We start from the raw sequence: 25,203 nt of genomic DNA on the forward strand, positions 1-25,203 counted from the left end.
TGGGTGATGTGAGGGTGTCCTGACATGTTTATTACCACTATGAAATAACTCATGTTAGGTGCTAAAATATGGAAGGGTCCTTAAAAATGAAGACTGAGGCCCTCATTACGACTTCAGCAGTCCTTTCATAGGACCGCCGAAGCCGCTGCAGGCAAAAGACCACCAGTAATAGAGGTCTTTTGCCTGCTATATTAGGAATCTTCCACTGGCCCAGCGGAACACTCACCACAACATTGACACCAGCTCGTAATTCGGGCAGTGAAATGCGCGATAGGGCTGTGCATGGGGGTCCCTGCACGGCCCATGCCAATTGCATGGACAGCGTAGGGCCCCCAGGGGCCCTGCCACACCCGCATTCCACCAGCTTTTACATGGCCGTGTTTACTGCTATGGAAAGGCTGGCGGATGGGGACTCGTAATCCTGGCTGCAGCCTGGCGGTGTCGGCGGTAAGATTGTGACAGCTCAGCCAGGGTCAAAATAGGGCGGTCGGACCGCCCTGTCTGCAGGTGTCCGACCGCCACTGCGAGGCTGGTTGTTTAAAGACCGCCAGTCTCGTAAAGAGGCCCCTAGTCTTTGCCATGTTCTATTTGGTAAAGGAATACGTGATGCTACAGTACCCTCAGTGACCAACACCTTATGACTTCTATTACATCTTGTGTACATCTTGACAAATTCATCTACTTATCTGTTCATTTTAGGCCACCAAAAAACATTTCTTATTTTCTTTTATGCAATGATAGCACCCAAATTACCAGTGAGAGCTGTATATATTATTCTTTGATTAAAACATTCTGGTGGCACTAGTCTGTTCCTCCGCACTAGTTTATCACCTGCAATAGACAATCCATCTAATACCTTCCAAAATGTTTGTAAGTCCATTGATACATTTTTTCTTTAGGCCAATCTGTTTTAACTAAAGCCATCACTTTGCTCAAAATCCTTTTTTTTTTACAGCATCCATCCATTCATCCGTCAATGTCATAATAGTGGAGGTATGTACCGCCATCCTGTTGGCGGTAATACCTGCACTATTGCACCAACCGCCGGGGTCATAATGACCCCCTAAGTCTTCAATTATTGGCAATGGAAAATTGTCTATCCTTATTGCTTAATGCTGGCTCCTCAAATCAAGACACATCCTAAGATCTCCTGTTTTTTTCTTTGCCAAAACAATGGCTGATAACCAAAGTGTTGCCTCAACTTTTTCAATTATACCTTGCTTACACAAATCTTTTCAGGAACTTAGACAACTCCTTCCTAGCACTCAAAGGTACATTCCTCAACGTATGTTTCATGGGCACTGCTCCCTGCTTGACTTTTATGGTATGAATAAAATCTGTGATCTTCCCTAAATGATCTTGAAATACCTTTTCAATTTTTTTTCCCAAATTTCTTTGACATTAGAAATGTGTTTAAGGGGATTTGCATCTTTCCTGTCAATGAAAACAGGTTTGTCCTACTCCAAATAAATAGTTACATTGAATTCAGCCTGGTGTAGCGATCCTAGAATGTTAATTCCTTTTTTAGCTACATAAACTATTCCTTGAATTACATCACCCAAAACTCCCAAAGAAGCCCAAAACTACCTGTTAAGACCTGTTTTGCTTCCTTCAAAAGCCACAGTTAACGTGTCAGGGGAATAACGTGTTTTGTTATTCCAAAATGTATTGAATTTGTCTTGCAGTACAATTGTAATTCCAGCTCCTGTATCAACCAAAAGTTTGATCTCCAATCCATCAATCAATACTTCAATGTTAGGATCCGCTATTACTTTACTTGTCTGTGGTTCCTTATCTCTAATGCCCAATAATACTTTTAGTCGCTATTTGATTCATCACAGTCATTGTCATTAGTCTTATTCAGTCTCATTCAATACTCACTGAATACTATGGTGGTCATTATGACCCTGGCGGCCGGCGGTAAGTTGGCGGTAACACCGCCAACAGGCTGGTGGTGTTCCGCCAGCAATTATGACCGTGGCGGAAAAGCCACGGCCATACCGCCGGCCCCTCCACTTTCCCGCCAGGATTCCGCCTGGCGGTCATAATCCCCAGGGCAGTGGTGCATGCACCGCTGCCCTGGGGATTATGAGTCCCCGACCGCCAGCCTGTCCGTGGTGGTACACACCGCCATTGAAAGGCTGGTGGTAAGGGGACTGAGGGTGCCCCTGGGGGCCCCTGCACTGCCCATGCACTTGGCATGGGCAGTGCAGGGGCCCCCAGGCATAGCCCGTCGCGCATTTCACTGCCCGAATTTTGGGCAGTGAAATGCGCGACGGGTGCTACTGCACCCGCTGCACATCAGCATTGCCGCCGGCTCTATTATGAGCCGGCAGCAATGTTGATGTGACATTTCCGCTGGGCCAGCGGATGGTAACACTGTTACCGTCCCCTGGCCCAACGGAAATGTCATAATAGGGAGCCAGGAATGCCGCCGGCAATGGCGGTATTCTGTCTCCAGCGGCCTTGGCGGTCTTTTTCCAAGACCGCCGAGGTCGTAATGACCCCCTATATCTTTTTGCTGCTCTACACACTTAAAGAAAATGTCCCATTTTTCCACAGCCTCTACATTGCTGATTCACAGCTGGACAGTTTTTGACGAAGACCCATAAAATCGAGACCCGCATCTTAACAGCGAATGTTTTAATTCATTTTGACTTATGTGCTATTTTTGTTACCACTGCCACCTTGACACGGCTGAGGAATAGGGTCCTGGTGACGCTATGCTGACCATAGAAGTCATAACATTTCCTGTGTTTGGAGTCTGTCTCCTAGGAGAGGATATGCAGTAAGTTCTTTAGCTGAGCGCTGGAAGTGTGTAAAGCAGGGTTTGCCAGAAAGTCTGTCAGAGTGTGGAAGTTGGGTTCAGGGTGTTCACTATTAATATTTAAGTGTATAATGCTTATACAGCCGTACCATATTTTAGCACCTTTTATACACATGTCTGGTGAAAGTATTTTCACTGAGAGTCACTCCTATCCTCTGCATTGTCTGTTGCCTTATGGTTTGCACTAGTTATTAGTTACAGTCGGACCCATTCCTGTGATACTGGTTTAAGTGTTACCCCGGGTGACGAGGGAGGGGGGGAAGAGGACCAGCAAGAGGACTAGGGTGACCACCTGGCGTGGAGGCAAATTCTGGACAACACTGTAAACAAATCAGGACAAAGGGGTGAAATTCAGAGGAAAACCTCAAGACAAAAGATCAGTTTTACAGACACATCCGAGGTGAGGCCGTACCCCATTACTCAATGCGTCTATTTACTTTTTTATACATAGCGCTATTCATTCATTATAGTCTTTATGTGATTGCCTCTAGGTGTGCTACATTCAGGTGGCACAATATATCCTTGATCAGTACTAAATGAATGCCCTTGAGCACAGTGTCAAGGATATCACCCCCACCCAAATGTACCCAATCTGTCTTGGAGAGAAAGCAACAGCAAACATTTGATTACGTTTCTAAACATTTTTTAACCCTTGGCAAATAGTTTGCGAAACATTAAGGTAAGTGACCTTCTGCTGGTTTAAGCAAGTGGAACAAACCCATCTGCCTCGCCTCAATATCCAGTGGACTGGCGGAGGCAGAGCAGATGGCGTGGGTGACAGTTTCACGCCAATGTCAGGGTATGCGGTAACCATAACTTGTCTGTAGCCTCACAGACTAGAGTGTGCGTCATGTACTCTACATTTATCTCAGAACTGGGAGCCTGGACTACCAATCAAAGAGAATTAACGAGAAGGATAAAATCTAGATCAGATGGGAAATCCACAGCACCTGGTTCAGAGTTATTGTTAAGAAATGGATAAATAAGGAACAGAAGAACAAGGTAAGACAATTCCTAAAATCAGACAACATGGGCCCTCCATGAGTATTATAAAGTATTTCATACCTGGGGAGTTGTCCCAGTAGGGAGGAGAGATACAGAAGAGGCACTGTCAAGTGGTTGAACAAGCAGCACCCGCCCACCCTGGCAAGCTCTTCTGGTGCAAAGGTCCGCTGGTCCAGATTTCCAAATCTTCATGGCAGACTACAATCTTCACCTGGGTCAACTCCTTCCTTACGAACACCTTAAATAATCATTCAGTGCCCTATTTCATATCCTCTTAATAGTACCAACCCCACATGAGGTGTAGCAGATGCTCTACACCATAGGGACTGACGGCAAACTGATAAGATGGGTGTACAGACCTTTCCTGCAACATGACGACCACTCCAGGGCTTCTCTCTGCACTACCTGGGAGAATGACATGGCCAAACCTCTGCACGATACAGACTGGGCTAAAATATTGGAGTATCCCCACAAAGTATGCTGTAGCTGCCATCTTATGTGTATTCAATTTACCATTCTGAACTGAGCTTACCTTACACCTGCCCAAATAAACCAAGCATACACAGGAGTTGTAGCTGCATGTTCTCGCTGTATGCAATTAGATGCCGATTTGCTTCATATGCTTTGGTCGTGGGCACACTCTTTCACACTGGCAGAGAGTTCGCAAGGTATTGTAGACCACAATGGGCTCTGTACTAAAGAACTCCCCAGAAATGGTCTGCTGGGTGTATTCCTCCACCCTAAGTTTGAGAAACACCGACTTGACTTCTTCTAGCAAAATGCAATATCGCTCTGTACTGGAAGGAACCACTTCCTCCGACTATCGTACCTTGGAGGGAGGTCTCTTTTGGTTTCAATCTGAGAGCCCCTGTTGCAGAGAGAGAAATGAGCAGATCTGATAAAATGTTTATCGCACAGACGTGGGATACTTTGGTGGAGTGCTTTAAAGACTGCACCACGGATGATTCTCTTCTACGCTGTAACCACCGCAACGCATACACGCTTGGTTTACATGTACTCGTTGTTCTTGCCACATCTGGCAACTACACAAGGCAGTGCTCTAAGCGCGTCTATCTCTGACACACTATCATGATTTCCCCACAGGGTTCATTTCTACCCCCTCCCTATGATGAAAGGTAAGGCACCCGCAACTGGGCAGGAGGGTGTAGAGGGACAGGTTTTATGGGTCAGCTTTTTACATAGAAGCATCTAAAAAATTGTGTGCTAACTCTTCATAAAGGTATGTATCCAAAACACTGTTCTTCTGTAAACTTATGATGGAATCTGTGGTTATGTAACCAGCTCCTGGCCTGCATTGTAACCTCTTTTGGCATAAAGCAATAAAATTGTTTTAAAAATATATAGCGCTGTTTCAATTTAGTACATTAGATCACAACATTGCACTAACATTCATACAGTGGCAGCTTCTCCATGTGGGCGGAGAAGAATCATCTCACCCCCCCTGCAGGGGCAGCAAAAGTAAAAAAATAAAATGACTTTATTACCATTTCAGTTTTTCCTCTGCCAGCCCAAGCTGAGTGTGAGAGCGCAGCGGGCCATCGCTGCCGACTGGCCACAGGGAGGAGTGCTGGCTGCCTGCAGCAGTTTCAAGTGCGCATGTCACTTTGGCTAGCTGTCTTGCAACGGCCAGGTGACATGCGCACTCTAAACCTCTCCAACCGAAGCTGCCTTAGACTGCTGGGTGGAGAGAAGGTACGGGCACCCAGTGCCTGAAAGAGCATTGTGCCTTCCTTCTGCAATCAATCCTGGCACTGCTGTCAGCCTGCTTAACAGCATGAAAGCAGCATCTGGAGTGGTTAGCTGGCTACAGGGCCCTTGATGACTGCAGAAGAACATCAGGACCGGAGGATGTGCAGGCAGCGGGTAAGTAATATTGCATTTTTTAATAATATTTAAACAATATAAACAGTAACTAAATCACTACCATACATTACATTAACGTTTTGAAGGTAAACATTCTACCTTTAACAGTTAATGTAACGCATGTCAGCGATTTAGTTACTGTTTATTGCATTTGTTTTATTTAATTTTGTTAAGGTTCACACCTGTTGACACGGTGACAAGCACTGTGAGAAACTCGAAGTGCCCTGAGCCTCAACTCCGGAGCTCTCCGCCGTGGGTTGGTATAAACACTGTTTCTAACAAACCAACAACATAAGAGCTTTGGCACTCAGGGAGTTATTACAACTTTGGAGGAGGTGTTAATCCGTCCCAAAAGTGACAGTAATGTGACGGATATACCACCAGCCGTATTACGAGTTCCATAGGATATAATGGACTCGTAATACGGCTGGTGTTAAATCCATCACTTTACCGTCACTTTTGGGACGGATTAACACCTCCTCCAAGGTTGTAATAACCCCCTCAGCCTTAAGGCACTGCTTTTGTCTCTCAGGGCCAGTTTACTCGAACCATTACTTTAAAACATTCATTAACCCTCCTTCTTGACACATCACAAGTGAACAAAGTGAACCCACTGCCTGGTGTGCGTTACGTCACGGCCAATGTTATTGCTGAGGACGGTGGAACATTACAGGCTAATAACACATACATGTGAGTTTTTGGTACAGTCTGTCTTAAACTGAATTACTTGAACGTTCTCTCAAATTTCACTTTCAAGTAAATTAGACTATTGTAGTAAACTAATTTGACTCAGATCACAAAATGTAAATATGCAGGAAAGCTGAGGTTTCAGCCCCGGCTTCCCAGTCACGCACTGCACCTCACGCACTGCACCTCACGCACTGCACCTCAGCCGCTGACTAGGGTCATTTCTTTTTATTAACCTCCTTTAAAACCAGAAGTCAGTGATTTTTGTACGGTTCTGTAGGATGAATAATACACTGTGTTAAATACAGATCACAAGTTAATCTGACACAATATCTAAAAAAAGACAAAGGTACATGACGAATGTAAGGGAAGGCCGGGCACATTTGCTAATATCACTGGCTTTTCACACATTACATAGCTATTAAATGCAGCAGTCGGAGTGCTTCAAATGGACTCCTCTTGCAGTGGGGACATGGTCCGCGAGCACGGAGGCAGATTCAAGAGTGAGCCTAAAAAAACAAAAATATTCTGTTAGTATTTCGCTGGTCTTTCACCATCAAGTAACTACATATAAAATAACACACGCCTTAAATGAAAAATAAATGAAAGTTAAGATAATCAGTGGGAAAAGCTTATTTTATGGTGTGAAACCTCTATGGGTTAATGCACCACTACAGATGTTTATGTGCACGCATCAGAGGCCTACAGAATTGAATCGTGTTTGGCACAGCTGGAAGGCGAGCTATGTACTTTTAGTGCTGCAAGTTCTCAGAAAGTAGTGCCAATGTGTAAGTCCTTATTTTACATGTGCATAACGCACAGTGTACTATAGGCAGCCACATAATGTGCAGATAAATTTAGGTTAAATATAACAAATGTTTCTCAAATACATATTTGAATAATATGCAAATTATACCTATTGGAAACATTTTTTAGAACTGTCCATAAAAAGCAGGCGCTCCACAGCTCAGCTTGGAACACCCTTACAGTACCTCTCAAAAAGAAAATATCTTTGCCATCAGAAAGCTTAAATGACTCCATCAGTTGAATCCTATATTGCCTCCCAAGCAGCCTTTACTTTTGCAGATTAAGCAGTTGTGCACATTTGCATTTCTTTTGGGAAGCAGGCATCCTGGCAAGAAGGCTTGTTTATTGGCTGTCCACCCCTCCCTTGGAATCACAGCACAGGAGTCTCCCTCCCTTCCAATCCAGCGGGGGAATCTCAATTGTAACTTTATTCCTTTAGCTGAAAGGCTAAAGGCTAAAATTATGGACAAATGTTTGTTACACCTGCCATCACGGAGAATGGACATTAGCGCTAAATTACGGAAGGTCCGTGAAGATTACGGACGGGTGGTGACCCTAAAAGGACCCGTACTTACTGGTGACCATCGGAGAGGGCTCCACCATGCCACCTTCTGTAATAGAAACAAAGGAAAGTTAGTACAGAGTAGGAGGACAGAGACCACATATGGAAACAGACCAAGGACTCACATCTCTCACATGTGAAAGAGCAGGAACGAGAGACGGGCGTCAGGCAGAAGGAAACCTACAGAGGAGGCCAGAATGCGAGGACGAGTCACAGGGGGCTCGGGAGACAAGACACTGGAAACAGAGGCCCAGTTGGTGCAGGACCCGGGAGGAGACATGACCCGGAGCACGACGCAGAGACGCTGAAGTCCAAGGGATGCGACCCCTCAGCGCCTCCCGAGCAGCAAGGGGAGCTCAGAGGGTCCGGTCCAACCTCACTCAGGGGGGGGCGCGGCTCGACTTCGTGTTACTTTTGCCCGAAGGCCCGAGAGAGCTTTACAACAGCAGCAGGATACCTGGGTTACAGCGAGTTCTTATTACAGTGACTAAACTCGGACTTTTACATCAGAAGATGTGTGCAGGAGTTACCACATGAGACAATTACCGCAGTTAGTCAGAGGCCGTACAGAGCTAAGGCATCTATTTAGATGGTGGGGGTCACATACGAAGGTACTTCCGAGCCAGGTTGAGAGAGCGCTTACCTACGTTTGCCAGAGGTTAACCAAGGTGTCCGTCAAATAGGAGGAGCTTGGGATCCTTCTTGAAGGCTGCTAGGAAGGTGGTTAGATGGAGGGAGGAGGCAGAGAGTTCCAGATTTGTGTCACTACCAGAGAATGACTGGCTCATGCATTATTCTCGCCTGAAGGTAGGAGGTTCCAGGAGCAGGGACTGGGCATTTCTGGAACCCCTATTTGATCAAGAGATTTTTAGTTTCTTGTATAGATAAGAGGGTAAAGAGGGGTCCAGTGCTCTGGGTAATGCTGGTGGTTTTAAATTGGGCCCGAGTAGGTCTTAATCGTAAATAAAAAGGTGCCAGTGCCCAAAGCTCTCCTCTGAAACACACAGCTGCTGCAATTAAATGTGTGAGCAAGGAATACTGAGGCAGCCTAATCCTGAAGCCATCTCAGGGCTTCTTAATCCATTTAGAGTCACTCCTTGTCCCTTCAGCTCACTCTTGCAGGTTTCTGCTTGCTCCCTTTGTGACGCTTTTTCATTTTTCTCTTCCTCCCTCTTACCCATATGTGTCTTATGCTCGCAGTAAATGCTTGAGGCAGAAAAATAAGTGCTGGCCATCTAAAATCAGTGCTGGTGCGCTACACTAGGAACCACTGACTCAAATTAAGAACTAGGCCCACGCCTTAATGGGAAGCCATTGGAGGGTTAGCAGGACAGGGGAAATGTGGTCAAACTTCTTGAGACCTAAAATGAAGTGCACTGCTGCATGTAGTGTTGCTCTCAGTGGGCCTACGTGAACTTCGGAATGCCTGAGAGAAGGGCATTTCCATAATCTATCCTGGGAGAACGAGAGACTGCATCGCTGTTTTGAGGTCTTGTTCTGGGATCAAATGTCTGATGCCCCAAAGCTGCCTACGTTGGTATTGTGTGCTTTTGGTCATGGCTGTCATGTGGCTGTGAAGATTGAGATGATTGTCAAGGGTGACACCAAGTGATCTGGCACTCTGGACCATGGCCGGGCAGCCGTCCAGGGTGGGAAAGCTGGCCATCCACTCATGCACTGGACTTTTCACTTTCAGAGGTGACATCAAAATAAATTCTGTTTTAGTTGGTTTGACTTTTAAATGGTGGTTAGACATCCAGTTTTGAATCTTCGAGAGCATGAATGAAAGCAGGGCAACGTCTTCTGGAGCAGCTACTTTCATGTGTATTTGGGAGTCGTCAGCTTAGAGTTGGAAGAGAATCCCAGAGTGTCTGAGAATCACACATAGGGATCTAGGTAGAGGTTAAAGACAGTAGGCCTTGAGGGACCCCTTGACTGGTCTTTAGAACGCGTTTGCTATTTTCATGATTTGGGAACGGTGAGTTAGGTATGAGGAGAATCAGATGATGACTGTGCCTCCACAACCCTCGTGTTGTTCTAGAGTGCTAAGAAGGTCCAGATGGTTGACATTGTCGAATGCAGAGGATAAATCCAGGTGGACCAGGAGACACGAGTTACCAGAGTCGAGGATCCTAGGTGAGTCATTGACTTCTTGTAGCATTGCAGTTTCTGTACTTTGGCACTCACAGGAACCTGACTGGAGATTGTCTAGGAGGTTGCTTGATCGAATGTGTAAAGTTGAGACGCTAATGAACTCTGAATGACTTTGCCTAAGAATAGGAGTGTGGGGACTGGGCAGTAGTTGTTCATGTTCTCTGGATCCAGAGGTTGTTTTTTGAAAAGAGGAGTGGCTTCAGCTACTCTAAATAATGTGTGCGTTATTTCACGCAGGCTGCAATGGCAGGCCTGTACAAAAAAGAGGAGACCCTGTAACCCTAACCTGACCTGGGTTAAACTACAACAAACACAAAAATGGTCTACAGGTAGGGCTAAATTCAAACATTATTATTCAAGGCCAGTGCTCAATACTGTCCTTATGGATCAATTACTTTCCATTATTTCTTACAATTAGTTTTGTACAAGGACAGCAGTGGCTCATCAGAGAGTTATATACACAACACAATTATTTACATAACCTACTAACACATACAATACCAATTTCATTTTGTCTACAACTAAGAGATCCTTATAAATTGTACATAATCTAAACACTGGCAATATGCCAGAAGAGGGTTGTGCCCAACATTGTTTCTTAAATGGGGGTTACCATTACAAGATCGTGATTGTAATCCACTCAATTGCGATGATTGAAAGTTCAAATATCACCACAAGCAAATACCCATTTATTTATTTTTTTACGGTATTTTGCAGTACTTATCAAGTTCTTTTATCAAAATCACTTGGATTAAAGAACACAATCTCGCAAAAATATGTGTCAACGCGTTTCGACCTCTTCAGTCAGGGCCTCATCAGGACTATCAGGGGGCAACGGAACCTCTACAAAAATTAAAACAGAAATTAAAACACCACAATTAGCTAAAAATACCTGATGAATCACTGCAACAAGAGAGTTTTACTCTGTGCGTCAGTGCCAAACTTACACTAAAAACCTTTTTGCCCAAAACATCACTTCCTGTGGATCAACTGTAACTGCTACCCGAGTGTGACTGGTACCGTGCCTTTGTCAGTGATTCAAGAACAGCAATTGGAAGGTATTAAAATATAGTGATCAAAAGCACTTTGTGTTGTTAACGAGCATGCATTTTTTAATGCTCATCAAAACATGCAACAAGTTCGGGGTAATACCTTTTTCTGTTGATTTCAAAATTGCTCAGGAATCACTGCGTTCTTTTCAAAACTGAAAAATAGTAAATCCAGAAACTCTTGACTCACTCGTATGTCTTTGCAGTGAGAATTAAAGGCAGTATTCAAAGAGTTTTTGTAGAAAAAAGTAATTTCAAGCGACTCGAAATGGGGTCTTACTTTGTTGTCCCAGGTAACGGAATGACTCTATACTGGGAACACGGTGAGATACAATTTATTTCACCACCGTCAAGGCTGCCGAGATAAAGGAGAAGCAAGGGTGAGTTACTATATTTCCCGGAAAATCCGGGAGTCAACACTTCTTCAATTTGGGCGGGATGCCACCTAATTGAATAGTATGCATCAGCTCATGCCTTTTCAATCGCCTGCGAATGACGAACTTCACGCCGTCTTGGCGGTTCGGGCTCCGTCTTCTTAAGACGCTGCCTCGTAGCTCCTCGCGTCTCCACTGAACCATTGTATACGGTTCGTGGAGCGCGCAGATATCTCCAAAAACTCACTCACAAATGTTGCGTTATGCACGGACCAAACCAGCAAACACTCCCAGTTAACGTATAGAATGACAAACCTGCATTTAACAGATCATCGTGGACTCAGAAATCAGTGTTATCCAAAACAACAGTAAATTAATGTTATTTTATGTCTCTAAAACTGCCTGCATTTAAATGTCCATCAATGCATATTCGATCTAAATTAAACCAGGGGATAAATATCCAACATCAGACTTATCATCATTATATTGCAGCTTTTACATTTTTAAAAAAATATCATAAATATTCCCAATGTAGGCCAATGTTGGCCTCACAGCCATCTGATGATTACATGAATCCGCATTACAATAACTTTGCACCTGCACCAATGTCCGTTTGTAACATCCAGAATCCAGCTGCTTGAAGGCTGTTTCAACGTCAGCTGATCAATGTCCACATTTCATCACAATCATTCAAACCCTTCTTGGCTGTTTGATATTTTTCTATTATTCTCGCTTCTAATTTCAGAAGTTTTGTTGTTGTTGACAGTCCATCTAGTTTAGGCTGAACCACAGCCAATACTGTCCATCGGATATCTTCAGCTTTATGTTTGCACTCCAAAAAGCGTTCCACAAGCGGGGCTCCCTTTATTGCGCATTTATTCCTCGAACGGTGTTGCAGAATGCAGGTTTTGATTGGTTGAGAAGTTTGCCCTATATAAACTTTGTCACAGGGACACATTATACAGTACACAACAAACATTTTTTGTGTTGCAATTCGAAAAATCATTCTGTACATGTATTTTACCATTTACTCTTATTTCCCTAGAGTCTTGTGTATATTGTCATGCAAAACAATGACAGCACCTATAGTGGCCTTGGACTGCTGGTAGTTGTAACATTGATCTCAGATTTTTCCCTTCTATTTGTGAGTGGGCTGCCTTAACCCACTGGTCTTTTAAGCTACGCGCTTTCTTAAAAGAAAAAAGAGGTTTCTCTATATCTAGATCTTTGATGATTTTCCAAATCTTTTCTATAATAGACCGTATTTTGTTGGCCTGTGGACTGAATGTAATAACGCATGTTAAAGGGGTTTCATTAGTTCTCAGTTTCGGGATGAGGAGTGTCTCTCTAGGTGTAAACCAGGCTCTTTTGGCCGCGGTTTTCACCAATTTTTTAGAATACCCTCTGCTAATTAATTTCTTTGTGAGTTCATCCGCGTTACAAAAATAGTTTTCTTTGTCAGTGCAATTTCTCCTGATTCTCAGAAACTGCCCATATGGAAGATTCTCTTATATGCATTTTTAACCAATTGTTTCTGCCTGTGGCTCTATGTTGGAACCCCTGGCCCAATTTGTTGATGTCTATCTTAAACCTTTTGTGACTAAGACTCCCGCCTATGTTTGAGACTCAATGGATATCATCAATAAGTTAGAAAATTTGCCTTTTGATGAGGAGAGACAATTATTGGCTACGTTTGATATAGAATCATTATATACAAATATCCTTCAAGATGAGGCAATAGAGATCATACATTTTTTTTTGAGTAATGACACTGAGCCAAAAAATCCTCCTACAGACTTCCTAGTCTCGCTAGCCACTTGGTGCTTGAACATCTTTTTTTCAGATACAAGGAAAAACTGTATCGACAAGTGAAAGGAGTAGCAATGGGTTGCAGCTTTGCTCTGGAAATTGCTAACCTTGTTATGGATTTTTTTGAACAAAAGTGGATTTACCCACAATCCAACCCCTTTAAAATGCATATCACCAAATGGTATAGATATATTGATGACATTCTAATGATTTGGGAAGGTACAGTAGAAGAACTTAATCTGTTCCTTAATTGGCTGAATCAATGGACAGTTGACTTTAAGTTTACCATGAACAAAGATAAAAGTAAAATTAACTTCCTTGACCTGTGGATTCTGACGAAGAATGGAAGGTTAGAAGTAAGCCTATACAAAAAACCCACAGATCGAAACACATTGTTACATTTTTCCAGAGGGCACCCTAGAACACTCAAAGAGAATCTTCCATATGGGCAGTTTCTGAGAATCAGGAGAAATTGCACTGACAAAGAAAACTATTTTTGTAACGCGGATGAACTCACAAAGAAATTAATTAGCAGAGGGTATTCTAAAAAATTGGTGAAAACCGCGGCCAAAAGAGCCTGGTTTACACCTAGAGAGACACTCCTCATCCCGAAACTGAGAACTAATGAAACCCCTTTAACATGCGTTATTACATTCAGTCCACAGGCCAACAAAATACGGTCTATTATAGAAAAGAATTGGAAAATCATCAAAGATCTAGATATAGAGAAACCTCTTTTTTCTTTTAAGAAAGCGCGTAGCTTAAAAGACCAGTGGGTTAAGGCAGCCCACTCACAAATAGAAGGGAAAAATCTGAGATCAATGTTACAACTACCAGCAGTCCAAGGCCACTATAGGTGCTGTCATTGTTTTGCATGACAATATACACAAGACTCTAAGGAAATAAGAGTAAATGGTAAAAAACATGTACAGAATGATTTTTCGAATTGCAACACAAAAAATGTTTGTTGTGTACTGTATAATGTGTCCCTGTGACAAAGTTTATATAGGGCAAACTTCTCAACCAATCAAAACCTGCATTCTGCAACACCGTTCGAGGAATAAATGCGCAATAAAGGGAGCCCCGCTTGTGGAACGCTTTTTGGAGTGCAAACATAAAGCTGAAGATATCCGATGGACAGTATTGGCTGTGGTTCAGCCTAAACTAGATGGACTGTCAACAACAACAAAACTTCTGAAATTAGAAGCGAGAATAATAGAAAAATATCAAACAGCCAAGAAGGGTTTGAATGATTGTGATGAAATGTGGACATTGATCAGCTGACGTTGAAACAGCCTTCAAGCAGCTGGATTCTGGATGTTACAAACGGACATTGGTGCAGGTGCAAAGTTATTGTAATGCGGATTCATGTAATCATCAGATGGCTGTGAGGCCAACATTGGCCTACATTGGGAATATTTATGATATTTTTTTAAAAATGTAAAAGCTGCAATATAATGATGATAAGTCTGATGTTGGATATTTATCCCCTGGTTTAATTTAGATCAAATATGCATTGATGGACATTTAAATGCAGGCAGTTTTAGAGACATGCAATAACATTCATTTACTGATGTTGTGGATAACACTGATTTCTGAGTCCACGGTGATCTGTTAAATGCAGGCTTGTCATTCTATACGTTAACTGGGAGCATTTTTCCCCCCCAAGATGGCCGCTGGTTTGGTCCATGCATAACGCAACATTTGTGAGTCGAGTCTATGGCATGGCGTGAGTTTTTTTTAGATATGCGCGCGCTCCACGAACCGTGTACAATGGTTCATTGGAGACGCGAGGAGCTACGAGGCAGCGTCTTAAGAAGACAGAACCTGAACCGCCAAAACGGCGTAAGGTTCGTTGTTCGCAGGCGCTTGAAAAGGCATGAGCTGATGCATACAATTCAAGTAGGTGGCATCCCGCCCAAATTGAGGAAGTGTTGACTCCTGGATTTTCCGGGAAAGATAGTAACTCACCCCTTTATCTCGGCAGCCTTGACGGTGGTGAAATAAATTGTATGTCACCATGTTTCCGGTATTGAGTCATTCCGTTACTTGGGACAACAAAGTAAGACCCCATTTCGAGTCGCTTGAAATTATTTTTTTCTACAAAAACTCTTTGAATACTGCCTTTAATTCTCACTGCAAAGACATGCGAATGAGTCAAGAGTTTCTGGATTTACTATTTTTCAGTTTTGAAAAGAACGCAGTGACTCCTGAGGAATTTTGATATCAACAGAAAAAGGTATTACCCCGAACTTGTTGCATGTTTTGATGAGCTTTAAAAAATGCATGCTCGTTAACAACACAAAGTGCTTTTGATCACTATATTTTAATACCTTCCAATTGCTGTTCTTGAATCACTGACAAAGGCACGGTACCAGTCACACTCGGGTAGCAGTTACAGTTGATCCACAGGAAGTGATGTTTTGGGCAAAAAGGTTTTTAGTGTAAGTTTGGCACTGACGCACAGAGTAAAACTCTCTTGTTGCAGTGATTCCTCAGGTATTTTTAGCTAATTATTGTGTTTTAATTTCTGTTTTAATTTTTGTAGAGGTTCCGTTGCCCCCTGATAGTCCTGACGAGGCCCTGACTGAAGAGGTCGAAACGCGTTGACACATATTTTTGCGAGATTGTGTTCTTTAATCCAAGTGATTTTGATAAAAGAACTTAATAAGTACTGCAAAATACCGTAAAAATAAATAAATGGGTATTTGCTTGTTGCTGATATTTGAACTTTCAATCAACGCAATCGAGTGCATTACAATCACGATCTTGTAATGGTAACCCCCATTTAAGAAACAATGTTGGGCACAACCCTCTTCTGGCATATTGCCAGTGTTTAGATTATGTACAATTTATAAGGATCTCTTAGTTGTAGACAAAAGAAATTGGTATGGTATGTGTTAGTAGGTTATGTAAATAATTGTGTTGTGTATATAACTCTCTGATGAGCCACTGCTGTCCTTGTACAAAACTAATTGTAATAAATAATGGGAAGTAATTGATCCATAAGGACAGTATTGAGCACTGGCCTTGAATAATAATGTTTGAATTTAGCCCTACCTGTAGACCGTATTTGTGTTTGTTGTAGTTTAACCCAGGTCAGGTTAGGGTTACAGGGTCTCCTCTTTTTTGTACAGGCCTGCCATTGCAGCCTGCGTGAAATAACGCACACATTATTTCACAGCCATTTTCACTTTTTTTGTGGTTTCAGTGGCAGGCCTGTGCAAGGGTTTGTCTGAGCTTCTTATGGGTGGCAAAAGAAATGCTGCAGCCCATAGGGATCTCCTGGAACCCCAATACCCTGGGCACCTCAGTACCATATACTAGGGACTTATAAGAGGGGTCCAGTGTGCCAATTGAAATCGGTAAATGTAGTCACTGGCCTACAGTGACAATTTTAAAAGCAGAGAGAGCATAACCACTGAGGTTCTGGTTAGCAGAGCCTCAGTGAGACAGTTAGGCACTACACAGGGAACACTTATAGGCCACAAACTATGAGCACTGGGGTCCTGGCTAGCAGGATCCCAGTGAGACAGGCAAAACACAATGACAAATAGGTTTTTATCCATGAGCACTGGGGTCCTGGCTAGCAGGATCCCAGTAACACAGTAAAAAAACACTGACACACACACACAAACAGGGGGTAACCATGCTAGAAAGAGGCTACTTTCCTACAGTGTAGAGTGTGGGTAGATGAGTCATCGAGCCATGTTTCAGTTAGGATCAGGATGTCAAGATTATGGGCCACGATATCGATATCTCTAGACAGTGTTTGACTGCAGACCAACAATTGTGTAGCATGCAGTTTAAGGAGAAGCTTTTGACTTTCTGACTTGGGGTTCAGGAAGAGTAGTTGCGATTTGTATCAAGTTAGGATGGGATGATCATACACTGGCCTGGTGCCTGTGAGTTTGACTAAAGTCTGATATAGGATGGTGGAAATCGGGCAGCGCACTGCGGGGAGAGAGGAGGAGGGGGTTGAGGATTCGGAAGTTGCGCAACTCTCTAGGAGATAGGACAGGCTTGAGTTGTTGAGGGGGTAATGGGTCTGGTTAGACGGTCGTCTCTCGGTATGCTGGAAGTTTGGGGGGGCGCTTATGGGCTGACTGTGAGGTGAAGAGAAGGGTGGAGGAGGTAATCATAGGGGGGATAATGGTTTGTGGGAGACTGGAGAGCAACAGTGCAGAGATGGTCTGTGAGGAGGGGATGCTCAAGGTCTAGTGCTGGCAGTGAGCTATAGGTTGTGGGGGACATATTGGATTGCAGGAGAATCCGGGGTAGAGTTGTTTTCTGGGTGGACCAGAGGTGGAGTAGAATGCGTGAGGGGTGTTGGGGATGAACGGGGAGGAAGCATGGAGCATCATCAGACGGCTTGAGGGTGAGGTAAATAAAGTTGATTGCGGCCTGGATTGTGTCTCTCTAGAGAAGAGGATAGGAGAAGATTGCTCCACGACCTGATCCTTAAGTCCGTGTTGTGTGTGAAAAGGAGGAGGTGGGTTTTGAGGGCACCTTTGCGTGGGCTGCAGAGACTCTTTCCAGGAAGTCTCTCAATGTCTACTGAAAGGGGAAGACAGTCCTGGTGAAAAGGAGGCGGGAGAGGGAGCCTTTAAAAGTGCTTTCAGGGCAAGAGTGGTTATTCCCGGAAAGGATGCAGCCGACATGTGATTTAACTTGATTTTAGTTTTGGCTATTACTAAAAGTAATATAACTGGCTATTCAGGGAAGATTCTTTGCACATTATTTACTGCCTAGAAGAGTAAAGGGGAGTTTTGTTTTTGTCGACTTTGAAAACTCTTTAGTTTGGGTCCCTCACTAGTTCACAGAAGCGTATGAGCAGAAGAAAGGTGCGGGAAGCTTAAAATAGAAGTGAAGGAAAACTGAGATAACAAACCATGGACAGCCAGATGTACAAAGCAGTTTAAGGACCATAAACAGCCTATTAGGCCGTTTGCGACTGGTAAAATGCTTTTTACCATATATACCATATATAAGCAACAAAATGCGAGTCAGTAACTTGTTACCAAATCACGTTTTGCTTTTGTGATTTGGTATTAGGAAGGGGAGTGTTTAGAGCGTTCCTTCCTGATACCGAATTGCACTGGAATAAATGTTTTCTGACCGAATGCAGTCGCGAAACATTCATACTTTACTGACCCCATGAAGGAGGTGGTAACTCATTGGCCCCTGATAGAGCCTTCCCCCTTTAGGAATGGGGGCACCAACATTTTTAAAGAGCAGGTAGTGGGGCCAGGGACCACTGCCTACCCTTAAAAAATGAAAAGAAAACTTTTCATTTTTTTGTTTGAAATGCATCCTGTTTTCCTTTACAGTAAATGGGCTGTGTTTAAAAAAAACTGTTATAGTCAAAAAGCAGGCCAGCAGGCCACCATCCCTGTGAGTGTGGCCATTCCCACTGAGTTGCAAATTGCGGCCTGCCTCATGAATATTAATGAGGCACGTCAATTGTGACCTATTTGGAAATTGCAAACTGTCTCTGACACTGTTGTACTTCAGGGTTTGCAACTCACAATTAGCTAGTCACTAAAAATCGCAAATTGCGAGTCATAAATTCAGACGGTAGAATATCTGGACCCTAGAAGAGCTACATAAAAAAGGGGAAAAGAAAGAAAAATACGAAACCTGTTACTATCCTGTCTGAGGCATCCAGTTCCGTGAGGAAAGAAGATGAGAGAAAAGAAAGGAGATATTGCACCTCGGAAGAAGGGGCGAAAGGACAAGGAAAGGAGACAACCTGATAAGTGCAGAACCCAGGATTCCCCGGGGAATCCAACAAATACACTTTCAGCTTCCCCTTAAAAGAAATTAGGAGTCTTGAGTTTTCTTTCCACTACCCTCTGCCTCCATTTCTTTCCACTAACCTCTGCCTCCTCTTCTTTCCATTGCCCTCTGCCTCCTTTTCTTTCCACTGCCCTCTGCCTCCTCTTCTTTCCACTAACCTCTGCCTCCTCTTCTTTCCATTGCCCTCTGCCTCCTTTTCTTTCCACTGCCCTCTGCCTCCTCTTCTTTCCACTACCCTCTGCCTCCTTTTCTCTCCACTACTCTCTGCCTCCTTTTCTTTCCACTACCCTCTGCCTCCTTTTCTTTCCACTACCCTCTGCCTCCTTTTCTCTCCACTACTCTCTGCCTCCTTTTCTCTCCACTAACCTCTGCCTCCTTTCCTTTCCACTACCCTCTGCCTCCTTTTCTTTCCACTCACCTCTGCCTCCTTTTCTCTCCACTAACCTCTGCCTCCTTTTCCCTCCACTAACCTCTGCCTCCTCTTCTTTCCACTACCCTCTGCCTCCTTTTCTTTCCACTACCCTCTGCCTCCTTTTCTCTCCACTAACTTCTGCCTCCTTTTCTTTCCACTACCCTCTGCCTCCTTTTCTCCCCACTACCCTCTGCCTCCTTTTCTGTCCACTCACCTCTGCCTCCTTTTCTCTCCACTAACCTCTGCCTCCTCTTCTTTCCACTACCCTCTGCCTCCTTTTCTCTCCACTAACCTCTGCCTCCTTTTCTTTCCACTAACCTCTGCCTCCTTTTCTTTCCACTACCCTCTGCCTCCTTTTCTTTCCACTACTCTCTGCCTCCTTTTCTATCCACTAACCTCTGCCTCCTTTTCTAACACCCCCGTTCCTTTTTTGTTGCAGACGAACCATTGTTCCACAGTGCAGGTGAATGATGAAAGTCACAGAACAAAGTTTGGTTGGCTTCATAAACAGCAAGCTTTCAGATAGCTTGAATTGAACAGTTTGAAGAAAATAGTGACATTTATAAGTACATAATTAATGTGCCATAATCATGAATGGCTGTTCGATGTCTATTTCCATGTCCAAGGCTGGTGAACCCGAACACAGAACCATTTACTTTCCAGGACTACAAGTACCATGACCCTTTGCCATGACCAGTCTGGGCGTCTCCTATTTATAAGCTAGACACACCCAGATGCCAATGCTTCTATTCGAGAATCCCGAGAGAATGTTGTGGTGTGTGGTAAGCAGTGCTGTGGTGTGTGGTAGGCAGTGGTGTGGTAAGCAGTGCTGTGGTGTGTGGTAGGCAGTGGTGTGTGGTAGGCAGTGCTGTGGTGTGTGGTAGGCAGTGCTGTGGTAGGCAGTGCTGTGGTGTGTGGTAGGCAGTGCTGTGGTAAGCAGTGCTGTGGTGTGTGGTGGGCAGTGCTGTGGTAAGCAGTGCTGTGGTGTGTGGTAGGCAGTGGTGTGGTAAGCAGTGCTGTGGTGTGTGGTAGGCAGTGGTGTGTGGTAGGCAGTGCTGTGGTGTGTGGTAGGCAGTGCTGTGGTAGGCAGTGCTGTGGTGTGTGGTAGGCAGTGCTGTGGTAAGCAGTCCTGTGGTGTGTGGTGGGCAGTGCTGTGGTAAGCAGTGCTGTGGTGTGTGGTGGGCAGTGCTGTGGTAAGCAGTGCTGTGGTGTGTGGTAGGCAGTGCTGTGGTAAGCAGTGCTGTGGTATGTGGTAGGTATCTCAAGGCGGTGGAGCGCGCTTGCCGTGTTCAGCGCAGTCAAAGCCGTGAAATACATTTTATTAAAAAGAAAGAAAAAGAATTACGAAAAGCTTTAAAGGAAACCGCTCACCTTGTTTACCAAGAAGCGCAATGTGGCAAATGTTTAAAAAAGGCATTGGTAAAGACAATAGGTCTCGCCCATGAAAGAGCTATTGACTTTGCCGATGTGTTTCAGCCATATAGTATGCCAGCGTGGCCGCAGTCCAGAATGGCTAAAACTGAATGACATGGACGAGAGGGGCGTGGAGCGTTGTAGAGAAGACAGGAGTAGAGTGCTGTAGACTGCAGTGGCAGAGAGCGCTGTGTAGCGGAGTGGCATGGTCTGGAAGCGTAGAGTGGCATACACTGGAGTGGCATAGGGTAGAGTGGACTGATGTAGAGTGCATTGGCGTAGAGTGCTGTTGAGTATAGTGGCGTAGAGTGCAGTGGCACTGAGCAAAGCAGCATAGAATTCAGTGGTGTGCAATGCAGCTTTCTAAAATGCAGTGGGGCAGAGTAGAGTAGAGCGGTGCAGCGTGCTGTACCGCAGACTGGTGCAGAGTGCAGTGGTGCAGACTGGTGCAGAGTAGAGCGGTGCAGAGTGCAGTGGTGCAGACTGGTGCAGAGTAGAGTAGAACAGTGCAGAGTGCAGTGGCGTAGACTGGTGCAGAGTAGAGTAGAACAGTGCAGAGTGCAGTGCCACAGACTGGTGCAGAGTACAGTAGAGCGGTGCAGCGTGCAGTGCCGCACACTGGTGCAGAGTACAGTAGAGCGGTGCAGAGTGCAGTGGTGAAGAATGGTGCAGAGTAGAGCAGAACGGTGCAAAGTGCAGTGGCATAGACTGGTGCAGAGTAGAGTAGAACAGTGCAGAGTGCAGTGCCACAGACTGGTGCAGAGTACAGTAGAGCAGTGCAGCGTGCAGTGCCGCAGACTGGTGCAGAGTACAGTAAAGCGGTGCAGAGTGCAGTGGCGAAGAATGGTGCAGAGTGCAGTGGCGAAGACTGATGCAGAGTAGAGGAGAGCAGTGCAGAGTGCAGTGCCACAGACTAGTGCAGAGTAGAGCAAAGCGGAGTGGCATAGACTGGTGCAGAGTAGAGCAGAGCGGTGCAGAGTGCAGTGGCATAGACTGGTGCAGAGTAGAGCAGAGCGGTGCAGAGTGCAGTGGCATAGACTGGTGCAGAGTAGGGCAGAGCGGTGCAGAGTGCAGTGGCATAGACTGGTGCAGAGTACAGCAGAGTGGTGTAGAGTGCAGTGGCGAAGAGTTGAGTTGAGTGGCACAGTGCGGTGTAGAGTTGAGTGATGCACACAGCAGTGATACAGAGTAGAGTTGAGTGGCATCTATTGTGTGGTGTAGAGTCCAATGTTGTAGAGTGCAGAGTCAAGTGTAGTGGCGTAGATTGGTGCTGTGTAGAGTTCCATAGAGTGGTGCAGAGTGCAGTGGCGTAGATTTGAGTGATGCAAACAGCAGTGACACAGAGTAGAGTTCAGTGGCATAAAGTGCAAGGTGTAGGGTCCAATGCTGTAGAGTGCAGAGTCAAGTCGAGTGGCGTACAGTTGTGCAGTGTATAGCACCATAGAGTGGTGCAGAGTGCAGTGGCATAGAGTTGAGCGATGCATACAGCAGTGACACAGAGTTGAGTTGAGTGGCATATTGTGCATGGTGTAAATTCAAATGCCGTAGAGTGGAGAGTTGAATTGAGAGGCTTAGAGTGGTGCAGTGTGGAGTACCATAGAGTGGTGCAGAGTGCAGTGGCGTACAGCTGAGTGATGCAGACGGCAGTGGCACATAGTAGAGTTGAGTGTCAGAGTACACGGTGTAGAGTCCAATGCCGTAGAGTGCAGACTCGAATCGAGAGGCTTAGAGTGGTGCAGAGTATAGTTCCGTAGAGTGCAGGGGCATAGAGTGCAGTGGGGTACAGCTGAGTACTGCAAGTACAATGGCCTAGAGTGCAGTGATGCATAGTTGAGGGGCACACAATGTAGAAGTGTAGAGTAAAGTGGCATAGAGTTCAGTGTCACAGTGCACTAGTGTAGAGGGCAGTCATGTAGAGTGCAGTGATGTAGAGGGCACTGGTTTAGGAGTGGTGTGGAGTGTGTTGGGTTAGAGTGGAGTGACAGACAGTGGAGTAGAGTGGCATAGAGTGCAGTGTTGCAGAGTAGAGTGTCACAGTGCAGTAGTGTAGAGTGGAGTAGCGGCGTAGAGACCAGTGGCATAGAGTGCAGTGGTGCAGAGTAGAGTGTCACAGTGCACTAGTGTAGAGGGCAGTCATGTAGAATGCAGTGATGTAGAGGGCACTGGCTTAGCAGTGGTGTGGAGTGTGTTGTGTTTGGTTACAGTGGAGTGACAGACACTGGAGTGTTGCAGAGTAGAGTGTCACAGTGCACTAGTGTAGAGTGCAGTCATTTAGAGTGCAGTGATGTAGAGGGCACTAGTTTAGCAGTGGCGTGGAGTGTGTTGGGTTAGAGTGGTGTGACAGAGATTGGAGTAGAGTGGCAGTAGTGCAGAGTAGATTGTTTCAGAGTAGAGTAAAGTGGCATAGGGTGGAGTGGTGCAGGGTAGAGTGCAGTTGCATAGAGCGGCACAAAGTTCTATACCCAGGGTCAGCTCCTCCTCTATGGCAGAGGAGCATCAACCCATGTTTATTATGTTTTTACTGCAAAAGTCGGGGGGCCAGGGGTGCAACAGAGAGAGCCCATTTATATTTGGAGAGCCGTCTCGGGCAGTACATACATGCGCAATAGGCTCTGTCCAACACAGTGCCAGATTGAGGCGAGCAGGCAGAGGCTCCTTCTCTGCCTCGGAACACTCAGCCAGGATGCTCCGTCCAATCCTACTGCTGCTTTCATGCTGCCAGTAGGGCAAGCTGGGAGCCTGAGCCTTTCCCTGCAGATGAGAAGCGGTTCGGAGGTGACGGTGGTGAAGAGTGCAGTGGTGTAGAGTAGAATGGCGAAGAGTGCACTGGTACATAGTAGAGTGGTACAGAGTACAGTAGAGAGGCGTGGAGTGCAGCAGGGTGGGGTGGTGCTGAGTGTAGTGGTGTGGAGTGGTGCAGAGTAGAGTGCAGTGCTATGGAGTGGTGCAGAGTACAGTGCAGTGGTGTGGAGTGGTGCGGAGTAGATTGCAGTGGCATGGAGCGGTACAGAGTAGAATGGAGTGGCCTAGACTAGAGAGGGACAGAGTGCATTGGCATAGATTAGAGTGGTACAGAGAGGGGTAGAGAGGTGCAGAATGGAGTGGAGCAGAGTACAGTGCAGTGGTGTGGAGTGGTACGGAGTAGATCGCAGTGGCGTGGAGCGGTACAGAGTAGAGTGGAGCGTCCTAGACTAGAGTGGGGTACAGTGCATTGACATAGATTAGAGTGGTACAGAGAGGGGTAGAGAGGTGCAGAATGGAGTGGAGCAGAGTAGACTGCAATGGTGTGGAGTGGTGCGGAGTAGATTGCAGTGCCGTGGAGCGGTACAGAGTAGAGTGGAGTGGCCTAGACTAGAGTGGGGTAGAGTGCATTGGCACAGAGTAGAGTGGTACAGAGTAGAGTAGAGAGGTGCAGAGTGGAATGGTGCAGAGTACAGTGCAGTGGTGTGGAGTGGTGAAGAGTACAGTGCAGTGGTGTGGAGTGGCGCAGAGTAGATTGCAGTGGCGTGGAGCGGTGGCAAATAGAGTGGAGTGGCCTAGAGTGGGGTAGAGTGCATTGGCATAGAGTAGAGTGGTACAGAGTAGAGTAGACAGGTGCAGAATGGAGTGGTGTAGAGTAGAGTGGAGTGGTGTGGAGTGGTGCAGAGTAGAGTGCAGTGGTGTGGAGTGGTGAAGAGTAGAGTGCAGTGTTGTGGAGTGGTGGGCAGTGTAGTAGAGTGGAGTGGTGCAGAGTAGAGTGCAGTGGTGTGGAGTGGTGCTGAGTGCAGTGGTGTGGAATGGTGGTGAGTGCAGTAGAGTGGAGTGGTGCAGAGTAGAGTGTAGTGGTGTGGAGTGGTGATGAGTGCTGAGTGCAGTGGTGTGGAATGGTGGTGAGTGCAGTAGAGTGGAGTGGTGCAGAGTAGAGTGCAGTGGTGTGGAGTGGTGCTGAGTGCAGTAGAGTGCGGTGGTGAAGAGTGCAGTGGTGTAGAGTGGATTGTCGAAGAGTTCACTGGCACATAGTAGAGTGGTACAGAGTACAGTAGAGAGGCGTGGAGTGCAGCAGGGTGGGGTGGTGCTGAGTGTAGTGGTGTGGAGTGGTGCAGAGTAGAGTGCAGTGGTGTGGAGTGGTGGTGAGTGCAGTGGTGTAGAGTGGTGGTGAGTGCAGTGTTGTGGAGTGGTGCAGAGTAGAGTGCACTGGTGTGGAGTGGTGTGGAGTAGAGAGCAGTGGTGTGGAGTGGTGCTGAGTAGAATGCAGTGGTGTGGAGTGGTGCTGAGTACAGTGGAGTGGTGTCTAGTGTAGTATGCATGGTGTAGTAGCACACTGCCATTACAGACAACATGTTTTCAATTGAAATAACCATTACATTTGCACAAACATACAGATTTACTAATACAACTATACAGTGCACAGACAATAATGTGTGGAAGTTGCATCACCCAGT

At 45.5% G+C, this 25,203-nt stretch overlaps 1 protein-coding gene across 1 annotated transcript in view; it reads right to left on the minus strand.

Annotated features, from left to right (window-relative positions):
* Positions 1 to 6,616: 6,616 nt before the first annotated feature.
* Positions 6,617 to 25,203, minus strand: part of LOC138301445 (major histocompatibility complex class I-related gene protein-like) — a 253,163-nt gene continuing 234,576 nt past the window's right edge. Inside the window, exons 7-8 of the mRNA XM_069241944.1 lie at positions 7,786 to 7,821; positions 6,617 to 6,912 (exon numbers count right to left, since the gene is read on the minus strand). Of these exons, the coding sequence (XP_069098045.1) occupies positions 6,848 to 6,912; positions 7,786 to 7,821 (101 nt within the window). The 3' untranslated portion in view covers positions 6,617 to 6,847. The remainder of the gene's footprint in view (positions 6,913 to 7,785; positions 7,822 to 25,203) is intronic.

Source organism: Pleurodeles waltl, chromosome 6 (assembly GCF_031143425.1).
Source record: "Pleurodeles waltl isolate 20211129_DDA chromosome 6, aPleWal1.hap1.20221129, whole genome shotgun sequence".
Classification (NCBI taxonomy): domain Eukaryota; kingdom Metazoa; phylum Chordata; class Amphibia; order Caudata; family Salamandridae; genus Pleurodeles; species Pleurodeles waltl.